Raw genomic sequence first — 15,436 nt, forward strand, 5'->3', positions numbered from 1 at the left:
AGGAGGAGCATAGCTCTTTTGGTGTTAGCTCTGAGGTGTAGTTTTGAGAATTGGTCCCTAATATGAAGTCTCTGGGGTTGCAGAGAGTCGGAGACGACTGAAGTGACTTAGCAGCATGACCAATTATTCTTTTCAAGTGTATTACTAACTGGAGTGTATTCTGTTCTCTGCAGCCTAACTTTGACTGATATAATCTGCTCAATTTGTTTTTAGGACCAAGCATTTTTCATTGATTTAGCAAATATTTATTGAACGCCTTCTCTGAAACAAGTGTTGAGACATATTTTTCAGATGTGTCAAACAATAGTTTTAGATCACACAAATTATATGTTGTTTTATTTTTTTATATGTTTTTATATGTTGTTTTAAAAATTATATTTCCAGCAAAGTAGGTCCATCTAAATAGAACAGAAAAATTAAAAGTTCCACTTCCAATCTAATCACCACAGATAGTTCATTTGTCCTCATTGGTATAATGAAAAGATTATGGGAATTTACAGACAAAAGATTAGTCTTTCTGAACTTCATCTGACAAATGGAGGCAGTAAGGACCTGTCCTACCTCATAAGGTTTCCGTGAGAATCAAATGATGCCAAGTATGTGAAACTGCTTTATACACAGTAAAGTGCTACACAGTGCTGGTTATTTATAATTAGTTATAATAATTTTATCCTACAAAGTTTTCAACATTGGATGCTTATGATAGCACCTTTAAAGAAAACTTTTTTTGTTTGCCTAATTCTCAATTCAGTACAAATCCTGATTTTCATATAAAGGTATTCTGAAAGATAAATCATAGAGTGACTACTCATTTTGGGAGAGGAATTTTCTACTTTTGAAAAATATCCACAAGAGGAAACCTTTTACTAAATATGCCTCTCTCACATTTAATAAAATTGTTGCTTTACATATTTAAATAATACACATCTTGGTACATTCAATGCACACAATAAGCTAATTATTTAGTTGTTTGAAAAACAATTATATCTTACAAATGATCTCATTTCAAATATGGGTGAGGAGCACACCAAATTATAAATCAGTCTTTAAGACACCTGCATAGTCAAGTTCACATGCTTTATGTTTTTTTTTTCATGAGTTATGTGAAAGAGAAGCTTGATTTAGATCAAGAAATGTCTAGTTAGTGCCTCCTACATACCAGGTAACGTTTTAGGTTTTAAAGACACAAAGATGAAAAAGACACAGTCATCTTCTATGTTATACTTCAGTCCAGTATTATCCAAAGCTGCAGCCAATTGTACTTGTGGCCATTGATCATTTAAGTATGGCTGGTATGACTCAGAAACTGAACTTTACATTTTATCTATTTAAATTAAATAGCCGTTTGTCACTAGTGACCACTGTATTGGACAGCACAGGTCTAGGCCAAACCCAACAGCTGACCTGTGGTTCTTGAGGATGTGGTGCTGGGAGGATGAAGTATGGGCAAGATCCCTTTCTTTTGTCTTAAAATAAAGGTGGTTTATTAATTTTCTGGTCTTATAGGTGGCGGTGGGGAAAGTGATGCAACGGTTTGGAAGAATAAACAGCAACAAGAGAAGTAGTTATACAATTCTGTTTAAAATCTGTTCTTTTGATTAAAATGTCCCCTAACATGTGACTGCAGCCATGAAATTAAAAGACGCTTACTCCTTGGAAAAAAAGCTATGACAAACCTAGATGGCATATTATAAAGCAGAAACATCACTTTGGTGACAAAGGTCTGTATAGTCAAAGCTATGGTTTTTCCAGTAGTCATGTTTGGATGTAAGAGCTGGACATTAAAGAAGGCTTAGCGCCAAAGAACTGATGCTTTTGAATTGTGGTGCTGGAGAAGACTCCTGAGAGTCCCTTGGCCAGCAAGGAGATCAAACCAGTCGATTCTAAAAGAAATCAACCCTGAATATTCACTGGAAGTGCTGATGCTGAAGCTCCAATACTTTGGCCACCTGATATAAAGAGCTGATACACTGGAAAAGATTCTGATGCTGGGCAAGATTGACGGCAGGAGGAGAAGAGGGCAACAGAGGATGAGATGGTTGGGTGGCATCACTGACTCAATGGACATGACTTTGAGCAAATTCCAGGAGATAGTGAAGGACAGGAAAGCCTGGCGTGCTGCAGTCTATCACGGTCACATAAGAGTCAGACACTACTTAGCGACTGAACAATGTTTAGAATGAAAGACGTTGCCAGGCCAAGAAAGCTAGACAGCAAAGGTCAAAACACTGAGGTCTAAAAAGTCTAGGGACATCCCTGGTGGTCACATGCTTAAGACTTCGAGCTACCATTGCAGGGTGCATGGATTCAATCCCTGGTTGGGGAACTAAAGTCCCACGTGCCACACGGGGAGGTCAAAAACAATTAAACAAACAAACAAACCCTAGTTTATGTGTTATTGTTAGCATTCCTTGTCATTTTACATTGGCCATCAAAGATCAGAAAAGGATGAGGTTAATAGCAAATTCCTTATGAAAAACTTCCTTGATGGGGTGGGGTGGGCCATATCCAAGATAATTTTTCACTCAAATTTAAAAAGAACCGAGAGCTCATATTTAACAAAAAGGTATTGCATGCTACGGATCACTAATTATTGGGGTGATCTGTAGCACTTAATACCATTTTGTTAAATGTTAACAGCTACTGGTTAAATTTTTAAAAATTCATTTAAATTGAAGAATAATTGCTTTACCATATTGTGTGGTTTTCTGCCATACATCAACATGAATCAGTCATAGGTATACATATGTCCACTCTCTCAAAAATATGGAATGCTTCATGAATTTGCATGTTGTCCTTGCATAGGGCTCTTAATCTTCTCTGTATGGTTCCAATTTTAGTGTATGTGCTGCCGAAGTGAGCACCTGGTTAATTTTGCTTTACCTCTATTTTCATATGCAAGATGAATTTATTTTGATAAATTCTATTTATTCTAAACAGTGAACAGATGTTATGATTTTACTCTATTTATTACAGTTATTTTAAAAGATATCTAAACACTATCAATTCACATGAGTCAGACAGGAAGGTAAAAATAATGTCAATATTGTTGCTAAGACTAGGGGTAAGTGGCTATAACTGATAACAAGAATATGACCTGTCACTGGTCGTATACCACATATCCTTCTAGGGTCAATGTATTCATTTTGCAGATTTGTCCCAAATTACTGGATTTTTTTTTTTTTTTTAAGAGACCAAACACAGTGGCAGCTCCAGCCCAAAGCAGATGTGCCGGGTGAGAGCATCTGAAATAGAATACCATTGTGGTTACACTTGACTGCACAGTTAGGTAATAGTGCTTTGATGCACTTCCTGCAGGGTGCATACTCTTGGAACGGTGGCTTCTTTTTCACCAAAACTAACCAAATGTGGACTGAATTAAAGGGGTTGCTGCTGCTGCTGCTGCTGCTGCTAAGTCGCTTCAGTCGTGTCCAACTCTGTGCGACCCCATAGATGGCAGCCCACCAGGCTCCCCCGTCCCTGGGATTCTCCAGGCAAGAACAATGGAGTGGGTTGCTATTTCCTTCTCCAGAATTAAAGGGGTTAGTTTTGGTAATAGCACCATAGTGCTCATTCTTGGTGATCTTTTACAAGGAAAATAGTATCACAAACAGTATACTCTGGATTTGACAAACTTTCATAGGAACTATTAATAATTGAAATATCTCTGAATGGACTTTGTTTGAAGCTGGATTTCATGTTAACGTGAAAGTGAAAGTCGCTCAGTTGTGTCTGACTCTTTGCGACCCCATGGACTATACAGTCCACGGAATTCTCCACGCCAGAATACTGGAGTGGGTAGCTCTTCCCTTCTCCAGGGGATCTTCCTGACCCAGGAATTGAACTGGGGTCCCCTGCATTGCAGGCAGATTCTTTACTAGCTGAGCTAGTAAATCCCTTCATGTTAAATATGTCTTATTTAAAACACATCCCTAGGGTTCCAATCCTTTGGAAATATTGTTCACAGGTAAGATGAAGGCTTTGATTTTTGCAGAAGCTAAGGCAGGAAACAAAATTTTGTGTATTCAGCAAAACAGCAATATTGGAAATTGAGTTTGGGCATAAAATCTTATCATTTGCATCTCTAGCTGTTCAAAATGATGCATCCATCAGAAAATGGTGAGACTTTATGATTTCTGGGCCTTGTCTATAGAAATTACATTTTAAAATGAACACTAAAACAGTATATTTGTAATTTCCTACAGACGCTAATTGAATTTCCTTATACCAGTGAAAAAAGTGATAATCTATTTATGCCTTCCCAGAATTAGAGGTATAAGCCCTGTTAGAAATTAGTGACTGAATATCATGATAAGTGACTCTAAATTTGATCTGTATGTCTTTGGCAGTAAATAACACTTAAATAATCATTCTTCTTGATGAAAAGTACTGGCTCTGGAATCAGATTCTTGGGTTCCAGTCCTGGCTTTCCAGTTTACTAACTGTGGCTCTAGGGCAGGTCTCTTAACTTCTCCTAGACTTTCTTTAAATGTACCATGGCCACAGTAATAATAATGCCTGTGTTAGGGGGTTTCTGTCAGAATTTACTGACATGACCCTTGTAGTGGTTAGCACAGTATACAGCACGTTATTTAAGTGGCTGCTGTTATTACATGTATGTTAGATGTGCTTTGTGGGGCTTCCCTGGTGACTCAGATGGTAAAGAATCTGCCCGCAATGCTGGAGACCCAGGTTTGATCCTTGGGTCAGGAAAATCCCCTGGAGAAACGAATGGCAACCCACTCCAGTGGGTTTTTGCCCAGAGAATTTCATGGACAGAGGAGCCTGGAGGGCTACAGGCCATGAGGCCACAAAGAGTTAGATACGACTGAGTAATGCTTTAGATGTGCCTTGTAGTCTCTCCTGGGTATGTGCCTTGTTTCCTCAACTTAACTGCAAGCTTTGAGAAGACAAAAACCAGCTCATATAGTTTTCTAGTCTCTTCATCATCCAGCAAAATATCTTATAAATTATATTATACAGGTCAGCAATGAGATTTAAAACTAAAAGGCAATTTGGGGCTAAAGGACCTTGACTATCAGTTTCCTGAGACTGTCCGTGAATCTGTCTCCCACTCTAGGATAACCCTGTAGTTCCCTGTGAGTTGTGTCAATGGGAATTCATGACTGCTGCCTACACCAATCACCAACAGTCAATCCAATCAAGCAATTTGTCAAAGGCCTGAGGCTGTATGCACAAAGTAGTGCAAAAGAAATTGCAGTTGAGTTAAATAACTGATTATTTGCATGAATTACAAACTGTTTCTGAGTTTTAAAGGCATTTCTGGCTAACCGGGAAGTGTGTAATTTCTTTATCTCACCTAAGTTAAATTATGCAGAATATAATTTATGCCTTCCTTCTTTAGCTCTTCTCATGTTTTAGTGACAGGCTAATTAGCATTTTCTGTATCTAAGAACTTACTGTCGCTGAACAACTTATCTGCAATAAGCTCAAAGGTCACTCACAGTGACCTTAAAAACCTACTTCTTTTAAACATGCCTCCTGAATTTTACTTCTCAATCTTTTTAAAAATATTTATTTGGCTGCACCAGATCTTAGTTGTAGCACATGGGATCTTCAATCTTCGTTGTTCATATGTGGGATCTTACAGTTGTGGCATGTGGAATCTAGTTCCCTGACCAGATAGCGAACCCAGGACCCCTACATTGGGAGCGCTGAACCTCAGTCATTGGACCATCAGGGAAATCCCTACCTCTTAAGTCATTTAAATTAACAGTTTGATTTGAGCTGTCCAAAGAAAGAATTAAGTTTAATTCTAGTACATATTGACTCTAACCTACTATAAGTTAAGTAAACCCTGAGTATAATAGCAATGTTCAGCAAGCCTGGGTTTCCTTACCAACTGAGGGGTGTGAGAACTGCATTTTAACCTGGTATAATCCATAGGTGGATTTCCCGGTGGCTCAGACGGTAAAACGTCTACCTACAATGCAGAAGACGCGGGTTCAATCCCTGAGTCAGGAAGATCTCCTGGAGAAGGAAATGGCAACCCACTCCAGTATTCTTGCCTGGAAAATCCCCTGGATGGAGGAACCTGGTAGGCTACAGTCCATGGGGTCCCATCACAGAAAACTAACCAATCTAATCACATGGACTGCAGCCTTGTCTACCTCAATGAAACTATGAGCCATGTCATGTAGGGCCACCCAAGATGGATGGGTTATGGTGGAGAGTTCTGACAAAATGTGGTCCACTGGAGAAGGGAATGGCAAACCACTTCAGTATTCCTGCCTTGAGAACCCCATGAACAGTATGAAAAGGCACAAAGATAGGACACTGAAAGATGAACTCCCCAGGTCAGTAGGTGCCCAATATGCTACTGGAGATCAGTGGAGAAATAACTTCAGAAAGAACGAAGACACGGACCCAAAGCAAAAACAACACCCAGTTGTGGATGTGACTGGTGATAGAGGCAAGGTCCGATGCTGTAAAGAGCAATATTGCATAGGAACCTGGAATGTTAGGTCCATGAATCAAGGCAAATTGAAAGTGATCAAACAGGAGATGGCAAGAGTGAATGTCGACATTTTAGGAATAAGCAAACTAAAATGGACTGAAACGGGTGAATGTAACTCAGATGACCATTATATCTACTAATGTGGGCAAGAATCCCTTAGAAGAAATGGAGTAGCCATCACAGTCAACAAAAGAGTCCAAAACGCAGTACTTGGATGCAGTCTCAAAAACGACAGAATGATCTCTGTTTGTCTCCAAGGCAAACCATTCAATATCACAGTAATCCAAGTCTATGCTCCGACCAGTAATGCTGAAGAAGCTGAAGTTGAACGGTTCTATGAAGACCTACAAGACCTTCTAGAATTAACACCCCAAAAGATGTCCTTTTCATTATAGGGGACTGGAATGCAAAAGTAGGAAGTCAAGAAACATTTGGAGTAACAGGCAAATTTGGCCTTGGAGTACAAAATTAAGCAGGGCAAAGGCTCATAGAAATCTGCCAAGAGAACGCACTGGTCATAGCAAACACCCTCAATACAAGAGAAGACTCTACACATAGACATCACCAGATGGTCAACACCGAAATCAGATTGATTATATTCTTTGCATCCAAAGATGGAGAAGCTCAATACAGTCAGCAAAAACAAGACTGGGAGCTGACTGTGGCTCAGATCACGAACTCCTTATTGCCAAATTCAAACTTAAATTGAAGAAAAGTAGTGAAAGCCACTAGACCATTCAGGTATGACCTAAATCAAATCCCTTACGATAATACAGTGGAAGTGAGAAATAGATTTAAGGGACTAGATCTGATAGAGTGCCTGATGAACTATGGATGGAGATTCGTGACATTGTACAGGAGACAGGAAGCAAGACCATCCCCAAGAAAAAGACATGCAAAAAAGCAAAATGGCTGTCTGAGGAGGCCTTACAAATAGCTGTAAAAAGAAGAGAAGCCCAAACCAAAGGAGAAAAGGAAAGATATATTCATTTGAATGCAGAGTTCCCAAGAATAACAAGAAGAGATAAGAAAGCCTTCCTCAGCGATCAATGCAAAGAAATAGAGGAAAACAATAGAACAGGAAAGACTAGAGATCTCGTCAAGAAAATTAGAGCTACCAAGGGAACATTTCATGCAAAGATGGGCTCGATAACGGACAGAAATGGTATGGACCTAACAGAAGCAGAAGATATTAAGAAGAGGTGGCAAGAATACACAGAAGAACTGTACAAAAAAGATCTTCATGACCCAGATAATCACAGTGGTGTGATCACTCACCCAGAGCCAGACATCCTGGAATGTGAAGTCAAAGGGGCCTTAGGAAGCATCACTACAAACAAAGCTAGAGGAGGTGATGGAATTTGAGCTGAGCTATTTCAAATCTTAAAAGATGATGCTGTGAAAGTGCTGCACTCAATATGCCAGAAAATTTGGAAAACTCAGCAGTGGCCGCAGGACTGGAAAAAGTCAGTTTTCATTCCAATCCCAAAGAAAGGCAATGCCAAAGAATGCTCAAACTACTACACAATTGCACTCATCTCACACACTAGCAAAGTAATGCTCAAAATTCTCCAAGCTGATTAAAAGACGCTTACTCCTTGGAAGGAAAGTTATGACCAACCTAGACAGCATATTCAAAAACAGAGACATTACTTTGCCAACAAATGTCCGTCTAGTCAAGGCTATGGTTTTTTCAGTAGTCATGTATGGATATGAGAGTTGGACTGTGAAGAAAGCTGAGCGCCGAAGAATTGATGCTTTTGAACTGTGGTGTTGGAGAAGACACTTGAGAGTTCCTTGGACTGCAAGGAGATCCAACCAGTCCATTCTAAAGGAGATCGGTCCTGGGTGTTCTTTGGAAGTAATGATGCTAAAGCTGAAACTCCAGTACTTTGGCCACATCATGTGAAGAGTTGACTCATTGGAAAAGACCCTGATGCTGGGAGGGATTGGGGGCAGGAGGAAAAGGGGACGACAGAGGATGAGATGGCTGGATGGCATCACCGACTCAATGGACATGAGTTTGAGTGAACTCCCGGAGATGGCGATCGACAGGGAGGCCTGGCGTGCTGCAATTCATGGGGTTGCAAAGAGTCAGACACGACTGAGTGACTGAAGTGAACTAACTGAACTGAGGCTTCAACAATACGTGAACCGTGAACTTCCAGATGTTCAAGCTGGTTTTAGAAAAGGCAAACAAACCAGAGATCAAATTGCCAACATCTGCTGGATCATTAAAAAAGCAAGAGAGTTCCAGAAAAACATCTATTTCTGCTTTAGTGACTATGCCAAAGCCTTTGACTGTGTGGATCACAATCAACTGTGGGAAATTCTGAAAGAGATGGGAATACCAGACCACCTGACCTGCCTCCTGAGAAATCTGTATGCAGGCCACGAAGCAACAGTTAGAACTGGACATGGAACAACAGACTGGTTCCAAATAGGAAAGGAGTACGTCAAGGCTGTATATTGTCACCCTGCTTATTTAACTTACATGCAGAGTACATCATGAGAAACACTGGGCTGGATGAAGCACAAGCTGGAATCAAGATTGCTGGGAGAAATATCAATAACCTCAGATATGCAACGGAGAAGGCAATGGCACCCCACTCCAGTACTCTTGCCTGGAAAATCCCATGGACAGCAGAGCCTGGTAGGCTGCAGTCCATGGGGTTGCTAAGAGTCAGACACGGCTGATCGACTTCACTTTCACTTTCATGCACTGGAGAAGGAAAAGGCAACCCGCTCCAGTGTTCTTGCTTGGAGAATCCCAGAGATGGGGGAGCCTGGTTGGCTTCCATCCATGGGGTCGCACAGAGTCAGACAGAACTGAAGCAACTTAGCAGCAGCAGCAGATATGCAGATGACACCACCCTTACGGCAGAAAGTGAAGAGCTAAAGAGCCTCTTGATGAAAGTGAAAGAGGAGAGTGAAGAAGCTGGCTTAAAACTCAACATTCAGAAAACAAAGATCATGGCATCCAGTCCTATCATTTCATGGCAAATAGATGGAGAAACAGTAGGCTCCAAAATCACTAGAGATGGTGACTGCAGCCATGAAATAAAAAGACGCTTACTCCTTGCAAGTAAAGTTATGACCAATCTAGACAGCATATTAAAAAGCAGAGACATTACTTTGCCAACAAAGGTCTGTCTAGTTAAGGCTATGGTTTTTCCAGTGGTCATGTATGGATGTGAGGGTTGGACTGTAAAGAAAGCTGACCGCCGAAGAATTGACGCTTTTGGAGAAGACTCTTGAGAGTCCCTTGGACTGCAAGGAGATCCAACCAGTCCATCCTAAAGGAAATCAGTCCTGCGTACTCATTGGAAGGACTGATGTTGAAGCTGAAACTCCAATACTTTGGCCACCTCATGCGAAGAGCTGACTACTTTGAAAAGACCCTGATGCTGGAAAAGATTGAAGGCAGGAGAAGGGGACGACAGAAGATAAAATGGTTGGATGGCATCACTGACCTAATGGACATGAATTTGAGTAAACTCCAGGAGTTGGTGATGGACAGGGAGGCTTGGCGTGCTGCAGTCCATGGGGTCGCAGAGTCAGACACAACTGAGCGACTGAAGTGAACTGAATCCATAGGTTGGATGTAGGCTTTGAGAACTTAAATATGTTCACTATCACACAAGATATTTGGAAAGTTTGTACAAGGCCACTGGGCTCTGCTCATTGTTCTCAGTGTTTTATCAACGTTTCTTCATCTGAGATTCCTCTTTGATACGTCTACTTTCATTTTATTGTAGTAATTAAAAAAATAAATTCTAATTGTTTTTTGGTTTATCAGTGTATACCTGCAGGCGCACACGAATTTTGAGTCTAGCTGTACTGTGTTGTGAAAAAACTTGCAATTGGATCCTAAAATGACAGCAGTGTAAATTATAAAGTACCAAACACTGTAGGTGAAAGCACTGTCAGCAATAAATAAAAATGGCTTTCTTTGGGAGGAAATAACTGGAAAGAGAGAGAATAGGCTGGGGGAGGAAATGATCCACACCATTAGGAAAGGAAGAGCCATATTTAGGAAAGCATCTGAGGGACAAGGATATCTGAAACAAGTGAATTTTGGTCTTAGGCACTCCTCTAAGGGTTCAAGTCACAGAGGCAGTTAGGTTGCCTGAGCTTTGCCATTTCCTGTCCTGAAAAGACACTGGACTTTTATTTCCCAAAGACCGCTCATTCCGTTTTGCTGAGAGCATAACTTGTGTGCAGGGGCCTGTTCAGGAACTGGCTTTGCAAAGATGAAAAGAGCCCAGTTCCTGTCTCCAAGCGCTTCTCGGCCTTAAAACAGAACATCCTAATAGGTAGGTATGCTGCTACTGCTGCTGCTGCTAAGTCGCTTCAGTCGTATCCGACTCTGTGCGACCCCATAGACAGCAGCCCACCAGGCTCCTCTGTCCATGGGATTCTCCAGGCAAGAACACTGGAGTGGGTTGCCATTTCCTACTCCAGTGCATGAAAGTGAAAAGTCAAAGTGAAGTCGCTCAGTCGTGTTCGACTCCTAGCGACCCCATGGACTGCAGCCCACCAGGCTCCTCCGTCCATGGGGTTTTCCAGGCAAGAGTACTGGAGTGGGGTGCCATTGCCTTCTCCAGGTAGGTAGGTATAAAGGGCCCTATTATAAGATGAGAAAAAGCTTGCGGAGGCCTGTTGCCAGAGGAAATGAGCTCTGTGTGGTCCAAAAGGCAGGCACTTTTGATAGGCTTTCTTATCTTCCAAAAAGAATGATCATGTGAAATATGAAACAAATAGATCGCCCAGAAAGGAAAGGATTGGGATGAAACTTTATATGGAAGTTTGAAATAAGTCCTCAGTATCTTCAGGAAAGAAGGCTCTAGAAGACCCAGGAGTGCTAACTGATCAAACGGACAGTACCCCCAGTGGAGCGTCTTCCTCAGACTTGCACCTCAGGAAATGTTGACTGTTCTGGAATATCTACTTAGGGGAGGGGAGAGAGTCCACCCACTTGTATCAGATTTGAACATAACATGGGGAGAAGGCTACTTTCACGATTCTAAGCTCTTTTCTCTCTTCACCCCCTGTAGTTTCAGGGCTGTGTGAGGTGTATCGACAGGAATGTTCTCTTTTGAAGAGAATAAAAGCATTTAAATTAGCGGGAGGGTGGTTAACACCCGCAGCTCTGGCCCCACAGCACGCCACCTCGTCCGCTGGGGTTCACTCCGCACCTCCCCTAGGGTTGGCGCAATAGCGCTAACGGCCGCGGGGTAGCAACGGTTCCCGCGCAGCGCGCGGCAGGCGTTACGCGGCCAGGACTTGCAGGCCAGCCGCAAGTTCAAGAAGGGGCTGGGAGGGGGTGGGGGGACGAGGCCGGTCCGGGGGCAGCTTTTGACGAACAGTCCTTACAGCCAATTGGAAGCCTGGTCGACTTTTCCCTCTGCCAATAGGGAGCGAGGCCCGGACTGGGGAGGGGGGCGCTTCCCGAGGGCTGCGGCTGGATTCGATCCCGGGCGGCTGCCTTGAAGGCGGGGGCGGAGGCTCGGCCTGGGCGGCGAGGAGCGGATTAGGGGAGGAGGGAAGACCGGAAGCCACGGTCGCGTCCCCATCCTTAGATTCGCTCCTCCGGGCTGGGAGCGGAGACGCAGGAGGAGGGAGAGGCTGGATGTCGGCCCCGTGATAAAGAGGAGCGGCTGCTCCGGAGCCTCTTCCCGGGGCGCCTCCTCATCCCGCCAGTCCTCCACAGCCACCCGGCTCCTGGGCGCGGGGCCCCCGCGGACGCTTCGTCCGCCCAGATCTTTGCTGGAGAGGCGGTTGCCGGTGACGGGGACTGGCCGGCGGCGTCCGAGGCCCGCGCCCCGCCGCCACCCCCACCGGCCTGCCGGCCGGTCCCTCTGGCCGCCGCCATGTCCTCCTCCTCATCCTCCCCCAGGGAGACGTACGAGGAGGACCGGGATTACGAGAGCCAGGCCAAGCGCCTCAAGACCGAGGAAGGGGAGATCGATTACTCGGCCGAGGAAGGCGAGAACCGCCGGGAAGCGACGCCCCGGGGCGGGGGCGATGGCGGCGGCGGCCGGAGCTTCTCACAGCCGGTAACAAAGCGTGGCGCCCCGTCAGCTGAGTCTGGCGGCTCCCTGGGAAGCAGGGCTCCGCGGCTGGGACTCGGCCTCGGGGCCTCTCGCCCTCCTCGTTTTCCCTTTTTGCGGCGCTGACCAGGTCGGGAAGCGCCGACTCTTCTCTTTCGGGCTTTTATTCTTCGTCCTACCTGTTTCCAGCATCCCGAACGCGAGTCCGCCCCGGCCTGGCCGCAGGCCCCGCTGCGAGTCCACTGCCGGCCCTGAACTTAGGGAGGGTCGCGAGCAGGGGGGTGGCGCGAGGCGTTGCTTCCGCTCCGGGGGGCTCTGGTGCGTGATTAGCCCTTTGTTAGTTTAACTCCTCAGGCGGTTGACGGGCGTTGGACAACCGGTTCCCTTCAGCCCCTAGCCCCCAGCCTGCAGCATCCGCGCGCTGGTCTAGATCGCAGGATGGTGGCGTCGGTTCCGCCCAGGGATCTCTAAGCCTAGATGCTGAGAAGAGCCTCGGCTCACTGACAGATTACGCTGAGGAGCTCACAACCCAGTTCCCCTCAAGGTTTAATTAAATTTTTTTTATTCCTGCTAGGTCTGGTGCGCATGCTTTGCTCCCCAGTTTCATGGTTATTGCTCAGTACAGTTTTCGGCTCTTCGATTAAAAATAAAATGTGTTGGCAGGTGTTCGCATACCGCTACTTTAAAGTAAAGGAATCTTAAATCTCAGTTTTTCCTGGGCAGTTTGTTCCCAATTTGTTCCATAAACCTGAACTCAGAACTGCATCAGACACACGTTCCGAGATTCTTGTTTTTCGCATCAAAAAGCTTAGATAGAGGCAGAAGGAATGTGAAAATTGTTTCATCCGGAGCAAGTGGTAACTCAACTTCAGTTGAATGGAAACTTTAAGGACGCGAAGCAAAGCAAAAGTTTTTTTTGCCATTTTTGGTGCACTTAAGCTGTCTTTATGACTTAGGTGTTCCTTAAACATGTAACACATTCTAACTGATTTAAAAAAAACTATACCTGAAATTTTCGGAATTGTGCACATATGTTCTAATATCAGATTAAAATGTTTTTCACCTTTTATAAGAGGCAAATTAGAAGTCAGAAGTCTTTCAGCTCTTGTTTGCATTTTAACGTAAAAAATTCTGGTCAGTAGAATTTAGAGTTTACAAAGAGGATTATGTTGCAAGACATTTAAAAAAGGAACTTTTTCTTCCTCTAAATAGTTTTCTTATGGCTAGATACAGCTTTCAACGTCTGTACCTAGCTATTTGGAATATTCAGAGTGTAACTTGGAAGTGTGAATAAAAGAAGTGCATTTCCTCTTAGGAAGTTTTAGTTCAAAATCAACTCCATCGTGGAAACTGAAAACAGGAATGTTGGAATATTATAGCTGATATTTAGATGCATTGAATCAGCATATTTCTTTTGCCAGAAGTCTTGGTTGAGTTTTTGTGCGGTGGCGTGAAATGTCTTCCATTGAGTGTCTTGGAAAGATACTTTAACCAGTTTTACGAAAAATTGTTTTTGAAAACAGATTAAATATTAAGCCAATACTATTATTTTAGCTGTTGGGAAGAAAATAAAGTATAATTAATACATTCAAAGTGAATTGTATTTAGTAGTGGAAGTAGCTCTGGGCAGGGCTTGGGGAGTCAAAGCTAGTATACAATGTGTGACCTTGGTAAAGTCAGTTAACTACTTTTCTGAGTTCTCTTTGTAAAATGTGAAAGTTGAACTTCGTGCTTTCCTACACTGAATTACAACCTGAAATTGTAATTCAAGTGGTTGATCTAATGCAGCTTTTAAATTACCCAGGCAGGAAAAATTCAGATTTTAACTGCTTTTTTTTTTTAGGAGAGTGTGAATTGCTTTTATTTAATAGTAGAGCCAATATTGCACTGTTGAATCTAATGTCGGATTATTTTTCCTGTTTTTAAACATTTTTCTTCATGTAATGTTGGATACTATTTTGAAATCATTGCGGTTGTGGAAACCTGTACATAATAAAATTTTACTAGGACAGGAATGCCCTGAATAGAAATTTATTGTCTAGTGCATCATCATTCAGAAATACGGTAATTCATCTAACTGAGAAGGGTTTGACTCCACCTCAGCCTAGCCCCAGAAGACTTCGTGATCAAACTGTTTAGGTAAATGTATGTTAGGTACAATGATGGGTAACCTCTTCAACACTAGCTGGAAGATTGTAAAAGTGTGCAGTAAGACTTCAGAGATTTACATTATTTGGCTTTTCATGGGTTTTCTTGATTCTTTTATAATAACTAGGTTTAAAGAGGATGTATTTAAGAAAAAGTTTATACAAATGCTCCTGATTTAAAGATGAATTAGTCATCGTAAATGATGTTTTTAAGGTGTAAAGAGAAATAAGTTTGTAGTTTGGGTATGAGAAATTAAGACACTTCAAATTTGTGTCTTGTTGCTTTGAAGAGCGAAAACTCCCAGAGTGTTTTGCATTCTTTGGGCTACATTTTGAATAAAGCTTATGGAGGTTCATGCTGTGTATTATACAATTACTTTATTCTTGTGGAGTAAATTGTGTTCTTAAATTTAGCAGGTATGGCCTTCAAGATCATATTAATAGTAAATATCTTTATCTGCTTCAGTTCACTTCAGTTGCTCAGTCGTGTCCAACTCTTTGCGACCCCATGAACTGCAGCACGCCAGGCCTCCCTGTCCATCACCAACTCCCGGAGTTTACTCAGGCTCATGTCCATTGAGCCGGTGATGCCATCCAACCATCTAATCCTCTGTTGTCCCCTTTTCTTCCCGCCCTCAGTCTTTCCCAGCATCAGGGTCTTTTCAGATGAGTCAGTTCTTTGCATCTGGTGGCCAAAGTATTGGAGTTCCAGCTTTAGCATCAGTCCCTCCAATGAATATTCAGGACTGATTTCCTTT

At 42.9% G+C, this 15,436-nt stretch overlaps 1 protein-coding gene and 1 non-coding gene across 3 annotated transcripts in view; one reads left to right on the top strand and one right to left on the bottom strand.

The window, feature by feature from the left end:
* Positions 1-2,760: 2,760 nt before the first annotated feature.
* LOC138990100 (U6 spliceosomal RNA) lies at positions 2,761-2,864 on the bottom strand. Its single transcript, XR_011466266.1, has one exon. It is a non-coding gene; the product is annotated as a U6 spliceosomal RNA (small nuclear RNA).
* A 9,142-nt stretch (positions 2,865-12,006) lies between these two features.
* Positions 12,007-15,436, top strand: part of HNRNPLL (heterogeneous nuclear ribonucleoprotein L like) — a 38,332-nt gene continuing 34,902 nt past the window's right edge. The window contains exon 1 of one of the 2 annotated variants that reach the window (XM_070379709.1): positions 12,007-12,537. In XM_070379709.1, coding sequence (XP_070235810.1) covers positions 12,352-12,537 — 186 coding nt within the window. In that variant the 5' untranslated portion in view covers positions 12,007-12,351. The remainder of the gene's footprint in view (positions 12,538-15,436) is intronic. The other variant, XM_070379708.1, reaches the window with a different exon arrangement.

Source organism: Bos mutus, chromosome 11 (genome assembly GCF_027580195.1).
Source record: "Bos mutus isolate GX-2022 chromosome 11, NWIPB_WYAK_1.1, whole genome shotgun sequence".
NCBI lineage: Eukaryota > Metazoa > Chordata > Mammalia > Artiodactyla > Bovidae > Bos > Bos mutus.